This window comes from Streptopelia decaocto, assembly GCF_964273445.1.
Source record: "Streptopelia decaocto genome assembly, chromosome: 2".
Taxonomy (NCBI): domain Eukaryota; kingdom Metazoa; phylum Chordata; class Aves; order Columbiformes; family Columbidae; genus Streptopelia; species Streptopelia decaocto.
In genome coordinates, this window is record NC_138655.1 from 36,059,518 (window position 1) to 36,084,705 (window position 25,188).

The window sequence follows — 25,188 nt, forward strand, 5'->3', positions numbered from 1 at the left end:
GAAGGGACCTTTATGTAGTAATACCTCTTTATAGTTACAAATAAATACGTAAACATTTTAGTAACACTGAACATAATAGAATCTGAAAGTGTCCAAGGTTTTAACGTTCATTTTATAGAACTGGTGCATGGTGACTGAGTGAATAGGATACCCCGTTCTTGTTCCTAGTCCCGCTAAAATAACACAGAACTGATGACAACAAATTAGTACTGACTTTTATCCATCTAGTCAGTAGGAGTTTTTCAGAGCCCATCCATTTCATTTTAAGCCATAAATAATATTACATGTTGAATCACAAAGCTAAGTCCCATTAACACATTTAAAGTTCAACTGCAAATAAAGAAGATAAGCACAAAAGGCATGAACAGCATGGCTGCTGACGGCTGATTTCTCTTACTTTAAGAAGATTACACTCACACACGCTGTTCTAATAACCCTTACACAAAGTGTTTCCATGTTATTCTGCTTAATACATCACTACTTTTCAAATTAGAACTAAAATGCAAAATGGACATAAATCTGAAGGTTTATACTTGCCTGTGCAATCAACCAGTCTATGAGTTTGTTAGCCATGACAACAGATTTGTAGGTTCTCAAGTGATAATCTTTATCCCTTTTTAAATAAAAAAAAAAATTAAAATTTAAAAAAAAATCAAACAAAACCTCAAAAGAGCCTAACAGGAAAAAAAAAAAAAAGTGTATTTTATAAACAAGTTAGTGCAAGGAATGAAACATTTTTTAACAGTTCAGAAGTTGCCTCTGGAGTAAAAAAGCAAGTTGACCCTTTCAGTGTGGACAGAAAGGAGGCTGACCAGATCTTACTTGAGCGATAGTGTCACTGGAGTAAAAAGTCAGTTGTTTTGTTAAAGCTGGGATTCTCCAGATCAGGTAATGGAGTGTATTAATACATACAGTAAGCATACAGGCATATCCATCAGAACCTAGAAGGCTCTAAAATTCTGTTAAAAAAGGTCATATTGAATGGAGTTTGCAATCATTTAATGATTCAGTTATGCTTTTTGTCATGATAGCCCTTCAATCTTGTTTGATTACTCCCAAGAGACCAATCTTGAAAGGATGGATTAGGTTCCTACATTCAAACACAGCATCTTCAGATTATATACTTCTTCCAAATGACTCCTTATGGATTTCCCAAGTGGACTCACCTAATTACTGGGGTAAACAGACTGTGAAGGCGACAGTACAGTCGTACACCCTGTTACAGAGAAAGATGAGGTTAGTTAACAACATGTTCACACCACTGAGAATATAAGAGGAACGGACGCAGTAAGGAAGCCTATATGTTCTAAATGCCTTCATTTGGATAGTAAAAAAGGTCTGTTCAAATTTCTACATATTTTCATGTGCCAAGACTTAATATTTCGAGCTAACAATATTGATTAAGAAATTATCGAAAGAAAACATTTCCAATCTAATCAAAGCTTCACTGAGACACATGCAAAAAGGATGAACTTTAAGGCAGCACTAAAAAAATTCTGCAAGTACAGTACTTTCAAAGAAAAGTACACCAACCCTGAAAGATAAAGCAATGTTTCCATGTATTAAGGTTTTCCCAGTCACTGGTTGCTATTCTACACACAAAGTGAGTAATTAAAGTAAAAACCACTGCATTTGATTACATGCATGAATACTTCAGGTACAAATTGAAATTACAACTAATATTTTTTTTTAAAGCAAAAAGATTCAAAGATTCAAAATGTTTTCAATTAAAAACAAAAAATAAAATATTTGATGGAGTTTAAGAAACTACTATCAGAATATGTTATTTTAAAACGAGATATCACATTAGTATTCCTTAGCAGACTATCAAAAAATAATTAAGTTTTTAACATGTGAAAGAACTGTGGCTGACAATTATAAGCTGCAGCAAATTAGATTCCATCTTCCTTTGCTGTGCCTGTTAGTTCGGCGCTGAACGTTATTCTAGATATACCTTAAGAACTGAGTGCAGAAAAGTGGATAGTACCGTAATGGAATACCCAGCTCTGACATTTTCTCAAAATCATGAGAGGTTTGAATATAAAGGAGTTTAAAGGCAACTTTGTTCAATCATTTTGTTACGCTCAGTAGTGTAGTTGGACAGCACTACCTATCTGTGCTTAATCTACATGACTGCAGATCTACTGCCTTGTTAATGCATTACTAAGAGACACTCAGATTTAAGATGAAATTAAAAAGTTTTCTACATACAACTTCATATCTATTAAAATGGACTGAAAAATACATTAGACTGAAACATCAGCTTCAGAATCCTTCAGAATCACCCAGAAACACAGGGAATGCATCCTGCATATGAAACCATTAACAACAAAAATAACTAAAAAATAACAAACTTTAATTTTTTTATTTAAAACATATAACAAGCCAAAATCTTTCCTTACAAATGGAAAACTGAACTTGAGTAACTTAAATATAGAGATAAGCAAGTGTAATGAGAAATTATTTATCCTAGCATAATTCTTTACATTATTTTTCAAGCAATCTCCATCTGTGATATGTTCTCCCTAACAACAGCAACTATTCCATTCCGTACCTTAGAGATCACATCCTGCATCTCATTTCTGGGGTAGTATGTTCCATCGTCATATCGGAATCTGTACAGCATGTGTTCGGGTTTAAATTGGTGCTTATCTGTAACTGAATTAAAAAAAAATAATAAAAATAGGTGAATTTCTGAAGAAGTCGACAGGAGAGAAGAGGATCAGCATCATTTCTTCTAATAACAGCAATACGTAGATTTCAGATAGGGAGGGCAGGAAGCCAAATTAGATCATCTGCTCTCCTTTGTGTCACTAGTGACAATATTTCTCACAATATTTAAGTAGTCCAGAAGAAACCAAACAATTTCAAGTCACAGGGCAAAGAGTAAGAAAGGCAAACAGGCAGGGAACAGCCTGAAAAATAAAGCACTTAAATCTGTTCTAGTCATTAGCAGTTTTCAAAAGCTTGTGGACCAAATAGCCAAATTAAGCTTCTTTTGCAACTATTCATACTATCGTCGCACATTATTCTCTGTTCTAATTCTTGCAGAGGCCAATCTCAGATGAATCAACAAAGTTATGAGCCCTCTACAACACATCTGACCAGTCTTGCACTGGGGAGTAGAGGGAGAGGCAAAATCATCCCCTATACACATCCAGCTGAAGGTCTTCAGTGCAAGAGAGGCCATCATTACAAAGGTGTCGATAATCATTTCCCCAAAGAGCTATGAGAAAGGATCTTAACATGGATTTCCAGAATTTCACAAGATTCTAACGACAGCCTCACAACTTCAAATGTTTTGTCTAAACAGTCACATCGCATGATATAAAATTTCTGGCAATGGTACTACAGCAACTCTTTCTGAAAAACACCTGATTCATTTGACGGCTGAGGACAGCACCAGGAATTAGCACCATCCTAGGATAACCATCTTGTATTAATTACTGGCTTGCTTGCAGATGTAAGCTTTAATTTTGAAACTAAATTTCCATGTCCTTAACTGATAAAGGAGGCTACTGTAATGTCTTCATTAATCAGAGTAGCAGACCTGACAGCGTGAAGTAATTCTTCTGTACGTGCCTTCCTATCCCAAGTGACTGAACCATCATCCCTTATTCTCTTCAAAAAAATTTAGTTAGGCACCATAAACTTTGTATATTAAGGTGCCTTCTGTCTGCATAATTTTTCATGCCCCTTCAAGCTCTTCAGTACCTCCACACATCATCTGATACATGGACATAAAAACTGGACTTCATATATTAAGTGGTTTCACTAGTGCCATGTGTAAGAGCAAAATAACTTCTATGCCTGCATTTGATGTATCTACTAACAGTAAAGCCCAGGACACTATTCCAATTGCCTTGAACTGATGGTTCACGCTAAGATGATTATCCAAAATAACGCCTAAGCTCTTTTACGTATCATTGCTCCTCAATTCATCAAATGTAGGCTACACAATTTTCACATACAATGCCTAGTATAGCTATCTAAATGAATTTTAATTGATTGAGACAATTTAACTCAGAAAAAAAAAAAAAAAAAACCTTCTAGTTCTGCAATTAAAAATAATTCTCTACTGTTGGAGACAAAATATATTACACTAGATTAGCATACATTGAGAGTTTTTAAAACCATCAACTACAGAAAACAGAAAAACAACAGCACCTGGGCAGTATTCCTTAACAGCAAATTGTTCCTCACTGTTACAGAGATGCTCAGGGAGAGAACCAGGAGCACAAAGCACTCCTCCATCCTTGCGTGCCCACAAGCAACAGAGCAGGCTCTGCCCTCTGTGGAGCACAAGCACCGCGCTGGCTTTGCAGCCCCAAGCTCTGGGAAGCGAGGAAACCAGACAAGGATGCTTCCAGCTACAGTACTGTGTAAAATAGCACATTTATCCAGGGAATGCTCTGAGAGAAGCTGTAAATCAAGGAATAATGGCTCCCCCCACCCAGGGTTATTTTCTGTGGTACAGACCTGATTTGGCTTGTTCTACTCACGAGGAAGGACAGACGATCTATCAGCTACTATACTAACATGGAAAACTTAAAAAAATTATTAAAACATTTAGCTTTCTCTATAGCCTTCCTTTTAAATAGATTCACGTATATATTTGTAAGGCCAGAGTTTCAAACACTTAAAGCTGATAAAACGCTGCATCATCACTAAAATAAGGAACTCCAAGTTGTTTTGTACACTACCTCTGACAATGTACCTACACTTTGTGTTGAGATAGATATGTATATGGCACACATTAGAAAAGGGAATTGATCCAGGTTTATTCTGGTCTGGTCTTTATCTTTTTTTGCATGGGTAATTTTGACTCAGATCAGCATATCATCCCAGAATACTGCACAGCCACATAAATACCTATTGATTTTAAAACATATTCAGACTATTTTTGTAACCACAAAGCTCGTTACTGCCTTGAGAGCAGGTGTCAATCTCTAATCATCAACAGCAAGTGACTGGACAAACTATCTCAGCCTATTGGTTGATGTAAGTCATTCCATGTATTAGAGAATTACACTGGATGGATTTAAAACAGCAACATATAAACACATTTTTCCATTTTGCAAAATGGAAGAAAGAAAGAAAAAAGGAAAACCATAACTTTTGTGCTTGCAAGAGTTCACACAGCAGGAAGCACAACAATGCCCATCACAACATGGGTCTGGCATTGCTAGAATAAAGTGAAATAATGTCCGACACAGTGAATATGCAAAGTCTAACAAAGCCCTCTACAACATTTGCAATGTGAATAACAGCCAAACTTTCTTTCTCCCTTGCTCCCTCTGTGAAAACAGATGGTTCATTCAACTTTATTTTAAGAATTCTATTTTCACTGAACCACAGCTGGATCCACTATACAAAGTAGCATGTCTGGCTCACATTTCTATGCTCTAATATAATTACCCTTTTATCTCATGAAATTACACAATATTCATTTAACTCTGTATTGAGAAAGTCTACGAGTGTATTTGGGATATGAACTACAAGATCAGGAGAAGAATATTTGGCAACAGAATCATTCCATTGAAAACAATTCTGTGTGTGTAGTAAACATAATAGCATCTGACATTTGAATGATGGTGGAGGAAAATCATGTAGACTGCCATTAAAGAATTAAAGACTACATGACTACTGACGTATAATGTTTTTCCTCCTAATCTGTGCATGTTTCAAATGCACACAGCTAAGTGGCACCCTGTTACCCTAGCTTTCTTTCCAGACAAGGACACTGAAAACATAGTGGCAAAGAACTTATTATTAGTGGCAAAGAAATTATGTATTAAATTCACTACTGACTGAACTACCTAAGTAAGTTTTTAAATGTATATTATCAATAATTCCATCTAAATTTACACCCTGGATCTATGCTGGAACTGAAGCTAACTTCACAACTGTTTCACTATTTTTTTTAAGGGACTGTAGCTATTGTAAGCCAAATATGCCTTCAAAACCAGAAATTTCTCCAGTTTATTTGTATGGTCCTGTTGGCCTATACCTTGTAAAAGGGACAGAGTCGAGGACCTGCTCTGGTAAAAGAAAAAAGCTGCCAATGCAAACTATCTCCAGAAATCAAACCTTCTTATTGGCTTAAAAATCATTTCAGTGATACTTCTCTCCAGAATGAACTAAACACAGTTGACTGAAAGTTTCAGCATGAAAAGATCAATGTTAGTAACTACAGAATGCAGTGAAAAATAAGGTCTTAAATTTCAAAATATTAAACTGTTGTGTTCTAGGTTGGATTCTCCCAGTTCCACTTGTAATACCTAACAAATGAGTAAGCACACTTATCAACAGTCAACTGTGGCTCGCTCTCTTCTACAATTCTTAGTTAAACATGTATGCCTGAAAAAGCCTGGCCTTAATAAAAGGTTTAAATCCTTAAAAGCAGTCTGTGGTTCTCTGTTCCCCCAGAATTTATTTTTGCTTACAAGAGAATAGCAACATTTCTCTAGGTGCCTGCTTGCAATGTCATGATGCCAACAGCATAGATGTAATCTGATTAAATCAATGGAGCCTCTCTCAGTAAATCTGCTAGGCAGGGACAATGGCCCCATGAGGTCCATGCAAAGATACAATGCAGATTCAACAAGCTGTCTTGCATTGTCAAACAAAATTAAGGTCATTCTAATTACAACAATTACCTTGAAAACAAGTAAGGTAAAACTGATTATATTTACCATGATGGATAATACCATTCTCTAATAAAGCTTGGCCAAGATGAACACCTTCTTCAGATTTGTGTATCTCTCCGATTTCCAACAACCAGGACACAAATTCACTGTATTAAAAACAGACACACACACAAAAAACATTTAGATGTACCACCATATCTACTACATTTCCCTCTTAGTTACTTGTGTTTCTTACTAGCCTAGTAAGTGATTCTTAAGCCTAGCGATCTTCAGAATGCCATATCACCTTTAAAAAACCCACTCATTTAAACTTTCTAATTATTTCAACATAAACACATATGGTTTCCCTTGAGATGTCTTGCCTTTTTTGTTTAGAAGTTTCACCTTTGCACATGGTGCACCATTAGCAAGTTTGCTGATGATACCAAACTGGGAGGTGCTGATGACTCTCCTCAGGGACAAGAGGTCTTGCAGAATGATCTAGATAGATTTGAGCATTGGGTAATCATCAATGGCATGAAATTTAACAAGTCCAAATCCCAGATTCTGCATCTGGGATGGAGTAACACTGGGCACAAGTATAAACTGGGAGAGGAGTACCTAGGGAGCAGCCCTGCACAAAGGGATGTGGGGGTGCTGGTCAACAGCAGCTGAATAGGAGTCAGCAGTGTGAGCCCTGACAGCCAAGAGGACAAACCACATCCTGGGGCACTTACTACCTTCTCCTCCTCTTGCATTTAGTCTTCCTAAGCCATAGGTATAGTATGACATTCTGAAGATTCTCCTGACAATTTTTAAACATGTAACCTGCATTTTGTAACTCTGGACCAGACATTCAGGCAAGAGGAGGATGGAAACAGTTTTAGAGACAGATTTTTTAAGTGGAATAAAGCAAAACCCTAAACTAGGCATTTCAGAGACAAAAACGCATTAAGCAAGTTGGGAATTATTTCTTTAAAGAAACTATTTAATTCATTTTCATATTTGCAACATGTCTTTGCAGTCTTGTTCCTTTAAAAAGCTACTTTGGAATATGAGTACACATCCATAAATTTCAGGCAGATCAATTTCCATTTTGGCTAAATTCTGGGAGGCAAATAGGCCTAGCAGACATTACAAATAAAGCGTGGTTTCCACAGAATCCCAAAGAAGATTTAAAATGTGTTTTTAGCTGGTTAAAATTTATGCTATAAAATGCACATAATACCTTCCAAGAAAGCATTTGGGGAAAGTGGTTAATTTCCTCTTCCTGTCTTTGATGAGATTCCCTTGTTTGCACATCATTTTGTAAAGTCTTTCTCCTTGCTCAGAGATCATCACCCAGGTGTCCTGTTCCATGCCCAATTTTAAACCTGCCAAAAATGCATTAAAATTTTATGAAGTGATATTGCCATTATATTTCAATATCTTTCCCAAAAGGGAGATGCAGTATTGGTATTTTACATACAAAAATAGTAAAGCAATTGTTTTCCATTATTTTTTTCAAAATCAAGATTCGTCTGTGAACATCCAAGATTCATAAAACATAATCAAATTTTATCTATAATTTCCTCATAGTGAAGTTAAATTGTTGCTGAAAATGTACATCTGTACTGACATCACCATTGATACTGCAGTAATAAATGCTAACACTGATTTTCAAATTTCAGTATATGAACATTTGCAAGCAAGTAGTCATGTCTTTCACAAGTTTAAAAGAAAAGTGCCTTCATTTTTTTCTTACCATGTGGTAATAAAAATGGACAAGTTATCTGTTATACATTTGTTAGTTTCACAAAAGATTGATTCACCCCCTTTCCACGAAAGCATCTACACAATCTCATTTTATTTGCTTCAGAACATTCTCAACAACTGACAACTATCAAGGGTTTTAGTTCAGTATTTATTATTGATCTATTTTTTCCCATTTCTCTTCTTGATAAGATCATTATGTTTTCTGAATAATAGATGATGAAAACCAGTTTCTGTTGAATTATGCATCCTATTTGCTACTCACAGAAGCTTGTGCTTCCAAGGAATACCACAGACCTTCACATCCCATGCACTTTCTCCATAGGCAATTATTAAGTCTGGACAAATCACACATTTCTGGGATGTCTTATGTATGTGTTCTCTGTTTCTGTTCAGATTTTCACATTTTTAAAATTATAACTGTACATAATAGATCTGAGTAATAGTCTGCCACTTCTTTAATTCTGAAAAAATAGCCACAAAAAATGTACTTGTCATGAGAAAAAGCTAACAATGGTATTGGAAACTGATATCAGAGTGTCTCTCTGAACCTGATAGTGGTGATGCCACACAAACAGCTAAAACCCAATTTATTTCCAAGAAAGGAAAACTTAACCAAAATACTGCTTTTGGAGCTTACTGGATGTTAACGTTTTTTATTTGTATTGACCGCATCAGGCCATCACAGCATCCTCAGCCTTAAAGATTACCACCTTTTAAAAAAATTGCTAACTTGCTGAATGTCTCAGGTGGTTACAGGAAAGCCCCCCAAAAGACTTCCGAGCAAAAAGTTTCCAATTCAGCTTGATTTCTCCTAGCAGGAAAAAACAATCTATTAAGTGGTCCCAGATGATACTTCAATTACAACTGCTGAAATCTCTGCTGAAGTACGTCATTTAGTGCATTCTCTCCCTTTTGCTCTCCTTTTGCTCTACGGATTCCAAATGAAAGTGTAGGTTGGGCTTCCCTAAGTTCTCTGAATCGCAGGGTCTCCCAATATGAATGGCCCAGCAAGCCCCAGCTACACAGCACACTCGAGCTGGGTTTCCCTGTCTGGCTCCTGCTCCACATGCTGCATTTCCCTGGTCTGCAGCTCACTGCAATCCGGAGTCACTCACACGAGCCTCACTCCCAGCCCAACAGATCTGGCAAGTCTGTGCATTTAATTGAGTTGGTCTCGGACTTGCAAAGGAGATAAAACACAGTTCTCGCATGTGCAGTCACTCAGACTTCAGTGTAATTGCCTACGTAGATATATATACACACACGAAAAGGCTCCTTGTCTCATTAAGTAAATATATAATTAAAGCATCTGTATGTTCACAGTGAATGAGAAAGTGTTTATATCTACATTCAGAGTATTTGAATTCTAAAAAAATAGCTGTTTAATTCCCGAGTCATTTGGCAACCTGCATGCAATTTTAAGTTAATACATCCTGCATTACAAGAGGTATTAACACAGAGATGGATAAATTTATAAGTTGACAGACAAACTGAGATATTCAAGAATACTTTTGAAAACACTGCGTTCCAAACTGAGTCTAAGTTTGTACCAAATCTTCTCCTGCTCTGCCCTTTTCCTCTTTCGCGGTTGTCTCCTCGATGGCAAACCCACTGCAAACACCAGAATTTAAACAATTCCCCAAGTCACAGGATGATAAAATCCTAGGTCCTGGCTTGACTTTGGGAAGGTCAGCTCAGACCTCAAGCTTGGCAAGGTTTACCTCAAACTCACCTCTGCTACCAAATGCTCAATAGAGTAGTGTGAAGTGGTAAGAATACATCAACATAAACTACTCCCACTTTTTCTATTTCCTACCTAAAGGTATCAAGAGTCAAGAGAGCCAAGAAATTTAAGAATGAAGTGAGATTTGGTAAAAATCTTTGTAGCCAGGTTCAGACAAGGCCCTACACAGAAGCAGACAAACCTGGGTTTTGTTTAATTTGAAACCATTGCTAGCACATTGATTTTTCATTTCTCATTTTAAACTGTCAATATTTTAGTCCTCCAAAGCATCTTTTTAGCTTTTCTATTATTAATTCCCATTGGTACTGTTCATTAGGCAGTGCTCTGATACCCTAGTCAAAACTCTGGTCCTGTAGCAGGGATGTTCCACAAACATCCAGTATTCAACTTCAGACGATCAGATGAAGTATTGTTAGTTTCCATTTACAACAGGGGCACAAAACAACGGCCGCTAAAACAGGCCACAGGAAATCTGAGCCAACCAGAAAAAGAATCCCGTATCTAACTACAAGGTCACATCTTCTTTCAATACCAAGGCTCCAGACATTGTTATTGATTAGGATATTTTAGCTTGCAAATGAAATTAGCTCCAGAAGATGACAATGTGTCATCTTTCCCTGGTTCTACTTTGTGCTGGTTTCACCTTCAATGCATGAGGTTATTTGTGGTCACATTTGAGATCAAGATTATATTTCATCCAAGTATTCTTCCACCATAATTCAGTTATTCAAAAAGATAGTTGTTTGTGAATGGTGATTTCTTACTTTCTTGGGTAGGGGAGAATACATGAAGGATGGAGTTGTGGGTATATTCTGTACCATTTCCTAGTGGATCATCTGCATGGAGATCCAACATCAAAAACTTGCTCATGTCAGTGATTCAAATGTCCAGTCATAAAAGGGAATCTATACATACAAATCCCACAAGGCATTTAGGACAGTTTTTGCTGGTTTTACTTCCCCTCATATAACACAAATCATAATACTACAAAGACCTCAATGAAATTATTACAATTTATACTGGATGAAGATAAGCTGTAAAATCGTAGGTTAAATCATCAGCCCATTTCCAGAACAGCTTTCACTACCAGCATACACGATTCAAGCCATTATGCCTTTCCCAGTACAAGTTTGATTTATTTTTTCCAAGCTGGTAATCATAAACCTTCAGCTGAACCTGACACTACAAGTTGGCTGAGCAGCTGGTTTTGCTTTTCATCTCAACATAAAAAATACCAGCAAGGCTTTCTGGCAAAGCAACACAAGGCAGTTTATTAACCTACCTTTTCTTCTCTCTCGTTCTTTCAAAATAGCTTCCAGCCATTCTTGCTTCTCTTCAGGGGTTTTTGCCATGCACACAAACCATTTGTTCTTTGCTGTGTTGTGGATCTTCCAGCCATTAATGACAGTGTGGCCGCTGCTGTGATAGTCAGCTGGGAAGAGATAAAATGGCTTAAAGAGCAACAACTCTTAAAAAAGCAATAGTCGTTACAATTATTAAGAGCTCCTATCATGATAAGCAAAGCTCAGGAAATACAGAAGAATAAAAATGTACCACTTGTGAACTATAAGTTAATAAGGTGTACTTTTAACTTTTAGCACATAATGTCCATTTTAAAATGTAACAGAGAATTGCCTAGCATAAGGAAGAATGTAGAAACTCATTAATAAAACAGGCAGAGCCCCATTGAAAGAACAGATCACGGTACTTAGAGTACTTTTGTTTGTGTTAAACTGTAATAAATAATTCCTTAAAAAGCAGCGTCATGGTTTTGCTCCTTAAACTACTCAGAGCTGCTCTGCTGATTGAATGATTTACTATTAAATTTTTAAAAGGCTAAATATTCAGTTTGAAGAGTAAGCAAATCATATGTATTTGATGTATCGTTACTGGGTACCTGAATAAATATATATATACATTTACTTGTTTCCACAAAATGAAATATAATAAAAGATTCACTATGACCTTAAAAGGATGCACTAGCAAAATGCATATATTTATAAATATGTTCCTAACAAGCCTGTCTTCAGCGTGCACGTTATGGGGAAGAGGTAACGACTGCCAGTCTTAGATATCTTGACCTTCTGACTCTTAACTTTTAAACCACTATGCTATTAAAAAAAAGACAATTTACTCCTTATTACTCTGACTTTATTTACATAACATTCTGTTATAACATGCTAGGCCATACATGTTAGTCAGAAATCAGCTAAACAGACTCCTCTCCAAAACTAACACCCTTGAATATTCTCAATTAGTTTTATAGGCATTTCCAGGAGGGAAACTTGTAAGGCATAGTGTTCCATGACAACAAATAGAATTTTTTGCATAAAATACAGACTGAAACTAGAACTAGCAACTATAATACAAAACATTAAAAAAAATCAAAGGTCAACATTCTCTCATCATGAAACTTCATTAAAAGGCAAGAAAGTCCTAGGGCCAGCCCAGAATACTGTAATAACCACAGAGCTTTTTATTTTGTATATACTTTTTCATAATTCAGTACTGTTCTGTCTAATGAGATGGGATTTTCTGAAACTGAAACCCTTGCTGAAATGCTTGCTAAGGTTTATCATAAATCTCAGCAGACATGCTAGTATCCTTTCAATAACTCTGCATTTTAATTACATGGAAAGCAGCCAAGCTTTGTATACTGGGCTGGGAAATGTCAGGAACTACTCGAAAATCACGAGACTGATGGCTAATTTCTAAACCAATGAAACTTTCTTGTACTCAAAGTGTGTAAGAAAGTGCAAGCATGTCTATGACAGGGAAAAGATGAAGTTATTCTTCCAACATCATGTTTATAGCACTTAATTTTTATAGCACTTATAATATTTTTATTCACATAACCTATGCACAATAGTGTTTGTCCCTTTCAAAAACTTTCTTGAAAGCCAGTCACCATATCATTTATGCACTGTCAGAAAATCAGAGTCAGAAGTCAGGGAAAATAAAGTCTCAGACAGAAGCTTTCAGCTGACAGACTACAGCATTTTGGAGATCAGAGGCAGGAGAGCTACTGGAGGAAGGAAGGTTAAGGAGCCTTCGTATTATTTAAGCATATACTTGTAAAGCTTGCAATATGGCACTAGTTGTGCCTTTTTGTTTATTTATTAAGTTAGAGGTAAATACATATAAAAATACAGGGTGATATTTCTCCTGCAGTCTTTGTTACTGTACATCCATCATCGCAACACCCGTGGCTGGTATTGAAATATTACGATCTCTAAAGCAGTGAACCACAGCAGTTGAAATTGCAGCCAAAAAAAACAAAAAAGACAGCTCAGGCTCATAAATGAATTGAAATCCTCCCATGCCATGTCACTCTGGACAGAAATTTGGTGTCAACTTAGTGGTTTAATTCAGAAGAAACGGCTCATCCAGCCACTTCAATAACTCAATGGGGAGGTGACATTTTAAACATGCAGCTTCCTTGGCACCTGACTTTCTGTAACTGCAGGGCAATGAGCAGAGGCAGTTTGACATTTACTTCATACCACTACAAGCTCACCGAATTCTGTGAAAAGCCCAATCACCTAGCCAGGTACTGAGGCTGTATACAGATGGCAATGAGTTCAGGTAGAGGAAAACAGGTAGTATTCACCCAGTTTTGCAAAAAGAACCCACCATGGTGATGCCCAGCTGGACTTCAGCTGCAACAGCCCTGCTTTCACTGTTGCTCCTCACGATCCTCATGACTTCAATTTCCCAAGGCTCCCATGAGCAGTTTGTTCTCACCAGTACCCTTTTCAAGAGGCTATGGGCATGGATTTCAGCATTACACTATCATCCCATATAAACTCTAACCTTTTTCGGACTGGCTGCTGCACAAAATCTGGCCAAGAGATGCAGATGAGCAGCCAAGAGGTGTGCCTGTTCCAACAGGCCAGCTGCACAGGATATACACACAGTATTCACCAAAAGGCAACCACAGCTGCCAGTCAGGCTAAAAAACTTATTTGCAAACCTGACATAATAGTTAGAGAAGGAAGAAGAGCATGAGACTTCAAGTTGCTCCATACAAAGTATGAACAAGCATGCTTAACAAGTCATTAAGCCTCCAGCTTCCCAAGGTGATGAAAGATGACATCATCTTCTAAGGATACTTGGTAATACACTAAAGCTTGTGATTTGTTCTGTAATATATTGTTCAAAATTCGAGACTCAAACCTTTGAGAGATGCATAACAAGCAATTTGTTACAGCCATATACAACAGAATTCGTTGCTTCCCTTAAAAAACAAAGAGAAACCTCTGTACTGAAGTACTTCTAAGTTTCTCAGGTTTAAGGTTCTTAGGAGCACTGATGCTCAGAAATACCAAGGAAATAATAGCTGTATAATATCAATTCCCTTCCTCCTCTGTATACTTTGAGATGCAGTCTCTGGTTTCTATTGTTATGTAGTGTTTTCTCTATTTCATGCCTCATTTAATGAAAGCAGGCAACAGAACTAAGATACTATAAGCAACCATAAATCTGGTATTTCCTAAGTCTCAAGTGCTTGTCTTCATAAACTAAATAACATTCATTTAATGGCTGATGAGTGCCTTTAGAAATACACTTTTCTCTCAAAACTGAATTTTTAAAAATGAATAAAAACTATACCATCACAAAATATACACCTTTCTAATACTTCCAAGTGGTTGTATAGTCACATTGTTTTAAGAACACAAATAGTCTGCCCTGGTAAGTAATATGCATTCCACTTTAACCAGTGCAATCAGAAAAAGGCAGAGTGCTTCATGACCCTGAAACAAAAAAAGAAAGCTTCCACCAACTGTACTGCTCAGCCAAGACCTAATTTCATCAAAGAAAATTTGCTTTTCAGAAAAAGCTTTGTTAATTTCTGTAGGCACGTCATTAGCATAACAATAAACCACACTGAGAATCTGTTTTCCTACTTCCGTGCTTCTACTTACAAACAACGCAGACGACATTCCTGTATCTATCTACACCAAGAGCAAATGCTCTTGGTTACCCTGTTCCCTGCAGCCCTGTGGTTCCTTATACCAAGTGAGCAGACGATCCCAAAATCTATGGTAAAGAACTGTGGAAGTGTCATCTAGACTCAAGTCATTAATGCAGAGACCCATGAAGATTACGTGAGAAAAGTCACGCCTAGGTATGAAAGCAGAAGCACGCTGCACTCAGAGTTTGCACTCTCAATTAAGAATTATAGAAAATGATGGGGAACAGATGATTAAGGATAATAAAATAATACAATACCAAAAAAAGAACATGCAAAGCTAATGTGAATGATGCTCAGACGACCAGACTACTACACTTGGCAATGAGATGAGACAAAAAGAACGCAGAAGAATAGTACTGGGTCACAGTTCAAATGCAGATGACTAGAGAGGATGAGAAACAAGACATCTGGGTGCAACAAATGAGAACAGTACAGAAACTGAGACAGCGGAAGGTTAAAGAAGGGCATCAGGATCTGTGTGAAAGAAAAAGTATCAGTGTGACAACAGGGAATACACTTCTGACTATAAGGAAGGAAAACAGGTTTTTCTTTAGAAAAAGAGTGAGGCAGTGTCAAGAGAAGGACATAAAGGTGCCAGGTCATGGAAATAACAGATAAATTTCCATATTTCAAAGAGAACTATAGAAAGGAGGAATAATTATTTTAGGATATTGGCCAAACTGAAATGGAGAAGGTGGGAAATGCGGGGATATGATTAAAACAGAAAAAAATGGCAGGTAAGAATAAAATCAAAATAACCAATTAACTGATGTCTCAGAAATGTGAAAAGGATGGATTTTAGAAATGTTGCATACATAAAAGTGACAAGATTTGATATGGGCCAGGAGAGCAAGTGGGAAGGAAGCACAATAGCCTCCAGTGCTGTATGTGAGGCTATAGGAAATAGGGACGGTAGCAAAATTTCCTGCGGTTGGAGGAAATCGGACTCCTCATATCTGCAGTGGAGAGGAAGATGATTTGTGCTTAGTCAAATTATACTTGAAGATTCATTGAGGAAGAAAACAAGGAAGGAAAATGGACCGTGTGAAACAGATCAAGGACTAGATAGCTAGGACAAGCAAATGAAAAAAGCTACAACAGATTTGAGAAATACAGGAGAAACATGAAAGGAGGAAGGAAGAAATATTTGCTAAAGTCAACGCTAAAAGCATAGCAACATCTGGGATCGGAACCAGCAAAAGAAAAAAGTTAGAGAATCCTCGGAATATGAAAAAGATGGCTTGCATGAGTCTCTGTGGCCACAGTAATGTCGAGAGTTACAAGTAAAGAGATGCCATCTCAGAAAGCGACATAATGGAAAGAGGAAAACGTTTTGTTTTATTTCTAAAGCATATATAAGGAAGATGAAGGAAAATAAATGAAAGGTAGTCAAATAATACAGGACATAAAAGACTGAAACACCTGTCTTTTTAGCATAAACAAAGTGCTGAGATTTCACACAAATAAAGCCAATAATTGGGCAGAAATACAAGCAAGGGGAACAGCATAATATGGAATATTGGATAAATTATATTTAAGTCAACAAGGCTTGATGAAATTCACTATAGTGCACCCAGAGATATCTAAACCACTAACTAAATCAGTGGGTCTGGTGAAGAACGTAGCCCCAGACAGATGTCATGGAGTTCTTACAAAAAAGTCTAGCAAAGAGTATGAATCAAGTGTGACCCCACAGTGCTCTACCTTACATTTAGCATTTTCCGATAGCTTTATCAAGAGTTTAAATGGTTCAGTAATAACATAGTTTGTTCATGGAATCAAGGCAAGAAGCACTGCAAGAGCTTTGGGAACAAGACTTGAACTCCGAATGCTTAATGAATTGTGGAAAGACTAAGATAAAATTCAGTACAGAAAATAAAGTAATTATTAGCTCCTATCCTCAGACATTGACACACTGTAAGATATAATGGGAGAGTCACCAGTACTGCACAAAGTGACCTGGTGTGGTATTCTAGAACACAAACTAAAAGAGAAATAATGCTCTCAGAAAAGCCAAACAGTCCTGAGATTAGTAACAGACATCCCACATGCAGCAATACAGTAATTATGATGTGCTACTTGGCACCAGTGATGTTTCAGCTCTGGACACCTCATAATACAAAAGATTCAAACAAGTTTAAAAAACAAACAAAAAAAAACAAAAAACAAAAAACAAAGGACACAAAAAATAATAAAAACTTAGAAAATACGACCCATGACAAGAGGTTGAAAGCCTTATAAAGAAGAGATGGAGGAAAGACAAAAAGCCTTCCAATAAACTAGTTTGTTGTAATAAGAACAACAGTCAAATTGTTCTCCAAGTCTACCCAGTAGAACAAGAAGTGAACAAACTATTTTAAAATAAGGAATTCAAGTTTAGGAAAAAAAAAAAAAATCTTAATTTTTAAGAAATATTTAACTCTGTGAAGGACTTCTATGAAGCTTCCTTAAGCTGTACATCCTTGTTGTTAACGTTAAATTTTAGAAAGAAGTTATATTAAAAAATGCTTGGAATCATAGAATGGCCTGAGTTGGAAGGGACCCACAAGGACCATCAAGTCCAACTCCTGTCCCTGCACAGGACAACCCCACAGTTCACACCATGTGTCTGAGGGCGTTGTCCAGTCTCTTCTTGAACATCGTCAGGCTTGGGGCCGTGACACCTCCCTGGGGAGTCTGTTCCAGGGCTCCACCACCCTCTGCGTGAAGAACCTTTTCCTATGTCCAACCTGAACCTCCTCTGGCTCATCTTTCTGCCATTCCCTCTGGTTCTGCCATTGGTCACTAAAGAGAAGAGATCATCTCCTCCCCTTGTGAGGAAGCCGTTGACCACGATGAGGTCTCCCTCGGTCTCCTCTTCTCCAGGCTGAACAAATCAAGTGACTTTAGCCGCTCCTCATATGTCTCGTCCTCCAAACACTTCACCAACTTTGTAGCCCTCCTCTGGACACTCTCCAGTAGCTTTATATCCTTTTTATACTGTGGCACACAGAACTAATCCGTCATAGACGTAGGGCAAAGCTAATGTTATTTTAAAATCAAGAGAAGTAATACATAACTTCCAGAAATTGCCTCCAGACCTACGTATTTGCAATGCCACCCACTGCAGGTTTCCCATCACTTGTTTTTCAGTTCTACATTGAGAAGCCAAAAATAATTACTAATTGTAAGGAAAAAATAATTTTTATGCTCAAGGGTTAAACTCAAGGTCCCAAAACAAAAATTTACATTTGTAGAAATACTTTGGGTTTTCACCTTTCTAATGTAAGCAAAATTTCAAGTAATCATATGGATTACATCCCTAAAGGTGTTAAAAAAAAACCACTTCTTTTTCTTAAAAAGCTGTGTTACGATTTCAGCATTTATAGTGTTTGAGATTTTAGTCCAACAGAGGTAGCTCTTCTATTTGCTTTTATTAATACATCACGTACCTAGGGATACTTTATTTAGGAGTGCTGGAATGATGTAAAGTGAAGTTAAATACACAATTTCAGTTGAGCAATAAATGTCACCTTATTTTATTATTATGTTCATGTTAGTGTAAACTAGTCATCTATGACCGCCCAGCTAATAATGTACAAAAGCAATGTTGTGTCACAGAAGCCCAACTTTCATATGAGCAGACAGTCCTTCTAAAGGGGCATCTTACTCTAAGCACAAGGAGCACACACCATTCTCAAAGAAATCATGAAGCTTCATTTGATTCCAGCACCTCGAAAACACTGCTCTGTAAATGAGCAACACGAATATATTCACCTGTTCCATCATCTACATTCTCTACTTCCATCACTTCTGTGTTAATTCTGCCCCGAAAAAGGTAACGATGGCCATCTGTAGATGCTTTGCTGTTCTTCAGTCGCCTGATTAAAAAAAAAAACAACAGAGGAGCAGGTCACCCATCACTTTTGCACTGTTTCTGCAACGCTGCCTGTACACGTAGCATTTAAAGACTGCTGTAAGGTCCACAACCCATTTGTACTTGTGCAATTGAACAGCGGAGACCAACTGCTGAATGGGACACTGCTGATGCTAAAACAAAGGTGCTACCTCTGGTAAGAGTAAGCTGCAAATTGCTGGTTGATGTGAGAGTATATGAAGTCTCATTCTGTAAATGCCCTGTTCCAGCACTGGTACTTTGCGCTGCTGCCTGGCACCAAAGATGAATTACCACACTGGGAGGACCTTTCCTGCTAACCGGTTTAAGCCTCCGTATGCCAGTCAAGAAATTCAACATAAGGGTAGCATGACTGAAAAAATAAAATAAGAACAACTTTGGATATAAATCTTGACCTACACACATTAGCGTCATAATTGGGATTTATGCATGGAAGAACACGAAGACATATTTACTTCCTCACATAAGAGTTAACCAATAATTATAATTAAGAATTGCTGAAATTTTTATAAAGTTTCACAGTGACATAGTCCAAAGCACTTTGCATTGCTATAACTCTGTTCCCAGAGAAGTCAAGGCTTTTTAAGAATTCCAGTTCTAGGCAGCTTTTCCCACCTCAGATAAGCAAGGGGGAACATTTTCTGTCCATTCTGCCCTATAATGATAACTAATACCATATACCAAACAAAGGGCAGTTCCTGAGAACTAACGATCATCTGAATTCTGACCTTCACTCATTCCAGAGAGGTACTAGTTTCAGAAAATCACCTGCCTCTCAGTCATTACTGTCTAACAAGTAACTCTAAGCTCCTTATTCAGAAACTGAACAATATTTTTTAAGAAAAAACAAAACAGCAGTAAGCATAAAGGTTCAGTATCATGCTTTTTCTCTCTCAAGTGAGGTAAATCCAATAACTCCAGCAACCTTTATACCTATGCAATTTGTACCAAATGTAGCAATCCATGTTTATACAACTCAGCAGCAAAAGGATGCTTAAAAATTACATAAAATACCTTATACCATAAAAATATGAAAATTTTTGTAAAATTCCCAAAATACAAACCTCCAGTGAGCAACACACTCTTTACCTACTTACCAATCAATACCCAAAGTATCTTGCTAGTATATAATCAATACATTTGATTAATCTATCCAGTAATATATATTCAGTGGCTACTCAATAACAGTTTCTACATCGAAGAGATAAACTCAAGCAGTTTCAAGAGGGAAGTCTATATGTAGGAGAACCCTTATTTTTTAGATGCATAAAAGCACCAGACGTTAACTGCAGAAGCTTTTTGCCAAACTAAGGAATTGCTCCTTGCAAGCAACAGCTTTCTGGCTGTTTTCCCTCATTAGAAATACAAGGCTTGAAATTCTTCAATCTGTAGAAACTAATTTTATAAACATAAGCTACAATATCAATTTGTTTGAACTAAAAATTCAGTTTGTTTACTACTCCTAGAAAAGGGTGATAGCATCACATATAACCTGTTGTGGAAGACTGACAAAACAGATTCTTTCTCACTGTACTTCACTATTTGGATTCTGCATCCATGCAATTTTTTTCAAATGTTTGAATTAAAATCATTTCTCTTTGGATGACAGGTCTCCTCTAAAAATGCTAACTTTTATATTGCAATTAACTGCAGCAAACACTTCGGTGTTGTTCAGATATTGTTATGAAACAGCATACAGAGAATTAGCTCTACTGTGAGAAAAAACAGATTATATTTTGAAGTATAAATTAATCATTTACCTGTGCTTTTTTTTGCAGTAGACCAAAAGGTTATCAAAAAGAAAAAATATCCTCTCTTGGATATTTCCTGCTGAAATTTTCAGTAGTAGTCCACTTCGGAGCATTTCTGTGCACGTGTCTGTGATGTTGGACCCCTAAAAACAATTGTAAAGAGATATATATATATTTTATCTTTTTCTGTGAGAACTGAAAGAGTCTGCATCAATTAAGGAGAAGTTTCTTATACAAATTCAGAACTGTAATGATCTTCTGGCAACAGCAAAAATCAAACTCATGGTAATTATTACATGATAATTAAATAATACTATCTAATGTTTACTCAATGCTTAACACCAGCTTTATATTCATTTTATTGCCATTAACTGGGGTTATTTGAATGGATAAAGGTTAATCACAAATTATACTACATCTGTGCATAAGATGTCTCCTGAAAAATTAGGCCAACTTTATACAATTACTCTTTTCCTCAGTAACTTCACTATTTAGTCAGAAGTGTCAGAAAATGGGGATCTACAGATATAATCTATGTTAAAATGAATTTGCAAACTGAAGTAATCTGGAACTTGAACATCATCAAGAGTATACACTTCTATACTAAATTAAGCTTAACACAAAACTGAAAAACAGCAAGATTTAAATTCAGGCAAAGTAAATAGTGGCTCATACAACTACAACTGTTCAGTATACTTCTTAACATACTCTGAAGACATGAGATTTTTCCTAAGCTTGAAATGTGTGGGATGAAACTTCCCATGGCTCTTTTTCGCTTCAGGCAGATCATTCTTTCATGTGAAAAGAGGCAGGCATTTTCATAAAGGTTAATGTAAAAGAAGCAACTTTAACAAAAGATAACATTTTCCCCAAAATATTTCTGTGAAGAAATCCTGGCATTTCTATGCCTTATCAAGAGAAGTTTACCTCTCAAGGAACTCTGCCTTGAATTCAGAGGTGTATTTTGCCATTCTGAAAATCCCTGCTCCTGCGGGACAGAGCTCCTGTCCGTGCACTATACACATCCAGACACACAATCCTGTGGATAATTCTGTGTGCTGGCTGCACCCAGAGCTCCAGGAGCTTCCTAACCAGAGGCAGTCAACAGTCAGCTTGGAAACCTGCAGAAGCCAGGACTTTCCTTTCATCTGCAGATGTTATGAATGACTTACGCCTGCAATAGCTGTAGTTACTTCCTCTGCTTGATATAACCACAGTAGCCCGAAGAAAAATGCGTCCAATTAAGAGTCAAAAAGCAATCATGGGTTCTGCTCTTCATCTTACCCTTCATCCTTTGTACGTCACAACCCTGAATATTGGGCAATAGCTCAGAGAGTTGTAAAGAGAATGCAGACTGTTTACAGAGACGATAAGAGAGATTGCACCATCACACTGGAACATAATTCAGGTCTCCAAATAAAGCAGCTTCAGTATCAGCACTAACCACTTCTGTTCCCATTTATGTTCAAATGAGCCCAAAATGAATGTCATCTATAGCCACTATACCATACTGCCCTTCTTAAGACAGCATCAGCACCAGAAGCTGGCACACAAATTTAACAGTTTTATTTGAAACCAAACACTGAATTCCCTTAAAAGCACACACAGCATTATAAATTAAGCATAAATTAGGGCTGCACTTGAAGTTTGCTGACCACAACTACAGGAAAGCAGGTCACTTCTTTCCATTCAGTTTCTTTGCTTTTGTGCATTAAAAAGGGTAAATTTGCTTACCAATAACTTGCATTTTAAAAGGCTGGATTTTTTTTGAAGTTTGTTTTTACAGAGAACTTCAGCTTCGCTAGAATTTTTTTTTGGTAGGGAATCTAAAATATTTCAGGTTAAGGCTTCGAAACTGTATCAGCAGTTTCAGCTTTCTACAAAAGGGTGTATTTTTTCAGCGAAACGGTCTTATAAAAACATTTTGTCTGTTTTTATTTCTAGAAAAATACATCCTTTTCGCAACAGTACTAGAAAGATCTGTTCCTGTACCAGCATCATGTCACAAAATACCGTATTTTAAATGTATATAATTTGGGCTACCTGAATTATCAAGACTCACCTCATTAATGATTCAAGTTCAACATTACAATATGCCAGCGAGTATTATCTGTATCACACTACTGTGCTTTGTTATTGTTTTCCCCTTCGTTTTCCTCCTTTTCTAATATAAACTGCTGGATGATTAAAAAAACACCCCAGGGATACTTTTTTCCCCTAGAGACCTCCCATCCAAATACTGAACAGTGTTAACTTTACCTCTTGGATACCTTTTGACAAGATCATAACCCATGCTGGCATGGCCGCAGGTCAGTGAATTTTGTTATTGTTGTTTTAACATTTGCTGAAGTCCAAGGGAATAACATAACAGGATAAGAGGTCACATCTGGCTGTCCTACGTAACACTGCTAGTGCAGAAAAAGCCCCTGCCCACCCCCTTGCCTATGTAGTGCTGTTAGGGTCAGCCTGTTCCCGGACTTGGGGTGGGCATGGAAGTGAAAGGGAGAAAAGAGGAAGGCATCTTATGTGAAAGCACTGCTGTCCCTATGCCTGGGGTGAGCTCTCAATCACAGAATGGTTGGGGTTGGAAGAGACCTCTGGAGATCATCTAGTCCAACCTACCTGCTCAAGCTCCCCTAGAGCAGATCGCACAGGAAGGCGTCCTGGCAGGTTCTGAATGTCTCCAGAGAAGGAGACTCCACAGCCTCTCTGGGCAGCCTGTTCCAGTGCTCTGGCACCCTCAATGTAAAGACGTTTCTCCTCATATTCAGATGGAACCTCCTGTGCTTCAGCCTGTGCCCACTGCCCCTCATCCTATCGTTGGGCACCACTGAAAGGAGTCTGGTCCCATCCTCTTGACGCTCACCTTTCAGATACTTATTGATGAGATCGCCCCTCAGCCGAGTTCTCTTCTCCAGAATGAACAGGCCCAGCTCTCTCAGTCTCTTCTCATAAGAAAAGTGCTCTAGGCCCCTGATCATCTTTGCAGCCCGCTGCTGGACCCCCTCCAGTAATTCCTTGTCCTTCTTAAACTGGGGAGCCCAGAACAGGACACAGCACTCCAGATGTAGCCTCACCTGGGCAGAGTAGAGGGAGAGGATAACCCCCCTCAACCTGCTGGTCACACTTCCTAATGCACCCCAGGATATCATTGCCCTTCTTGGCCACAAGAGCACATTGCTGACTCGTGGTCAACTTATTGTCAACCATAAATCCCAGGCCCTTCTCTGCAGTGCTGCTTTCCAGCAGGTCAACCCCTAACCTACAAGCACTGCCATACCCACCATACAATTCAAAGGAGGACTGGCAACTGTAACATTTTCATGAAAGATGTGGCTACACCTTGAACCTCCACATGGGTTTAGAGCAGACCAACAAGCTACAGTTGATATCCAGTCCAGTAGGATAATTCATTTATCCAGCTCTGAGATGCTCCTCTCGTTTGATGCTGCAGTAACAGATGAGAGGTCACCCTTGTCCCAGAAGCAGGTGAGATTATCTACTGCACAGCTAAAACTGATCTACACTACCCACAAGCAATACTTTTGGAATAAATATTACCAAAATCTTCTGACACAAACTTGTTTTCATTAAATGTTTGAATCGAAACTACCAGGGAAATCTCAGATATAAGCAACTTGAACCTGAAAAGTAATTTTCTGTTTCGAAGCTTGCATGAATATATATATTTATACTCAGTGCCTGCAAGGGAAGATTGTATAGTTGCTCAACCTAAACATAGAAACACTACTACTATCCTACAATTCATACTTCTATACATTTAAAGTACCTGCAATTAGAGCTAATGGGTTATTTTCACTGAAACCAACATTTTTCTAATACGTCAATTTGAAAATGCCATGTATTGCAGAAACAAGCCTGGTTTAATCATCTTACAACAAAATATATAAAGGACTTCAGTGGAAAAAAAATGACCTGCAAAGCAGGCTTATACTGTGAATCTAGACTAGTTTTTCCTTCATCTATCCTACTGAGTCATTGAAGACTCCAGACCTCTAACACAGAGCAGCCCTCTCCTGTGGGTAGCACTGGGGCCAATGACAGTGGGTTTTTTTCAGGATAGCTAGTGTGGAAATTAAAAGCCCATAAGACCTCAGAGCCTGCAGGTTATTTGGGTAAAACTGGCTTCTAGCAAACTTTGGTTGCCAGTCAGTCACCTATCATCCCACTAAGGCAATAGCTGAGGCAAGAGGTCTGAAATGTCAGCTACCGTGACCATATCACAAAACAAATGCATTTAAAGTGCACTAGAAGGAGAGAGACCATATGCAAGAAATTGAAAACAATATCCCCCTCATCCTTACGTCAATGAATACCCACCTTTGACATTAAAAGATTACCTATATCACCTTGAGATGAAAAGCAGTATTTGTTGGTTTTAGTTGTTACAAAAGCTACTTATGTACATATTCTGGGCA

General features: G+C 37.6%; 1 protein-coding gene across 3 annotated transcripts in view; it reads right to left on the minus strand.

Moving 5' to 3' along the window:
* PREX2 (phosphatidylinositol-3,4,5-trisphosphate dependent Rac exchange factor 2) overlaps positions 1-25,188 on the minus strand; it is a 181,305-nt gene that overhangs the window by 96,764 nt on the left and 59,353 nt on the right. For all 3 annotated transcript variants that reach the window (XM_082046899.1, XM_082046898.1, XM_082046900.1), the window contains exons 8-15: positions 20,759-20,892; positions 18,860-18,963; positions 11,411-11,560; positions 7,858-8,002; positions 6,696-6,796; positions 2,555-2,658; positions 1,167-1,216; positions 538-613 (exon numbers count right to left, since the gene is read on the minus strand). In XM_082046899.1, coding sequence (XP_081903025.1) covers positions 538-613; positions 1,167-1,216; positions 2,555-2,658; positions 6,696-6,796; positions 7,858-8,002; positions 11,411-11,560; positions 18,860-18,963; positions 20,759-20,892 — 864 coding nt within the window. The remainder of the gene's footprint in view (positions 1-537; positions 614-1,166; positions 1,217-2,554; positions 2,659-6,695; positions 6,797-7,857; positions 8,003-11,410; positions 11,561-18,859; positions 18,964-20,758; positions 20,893-25,188) is intronic.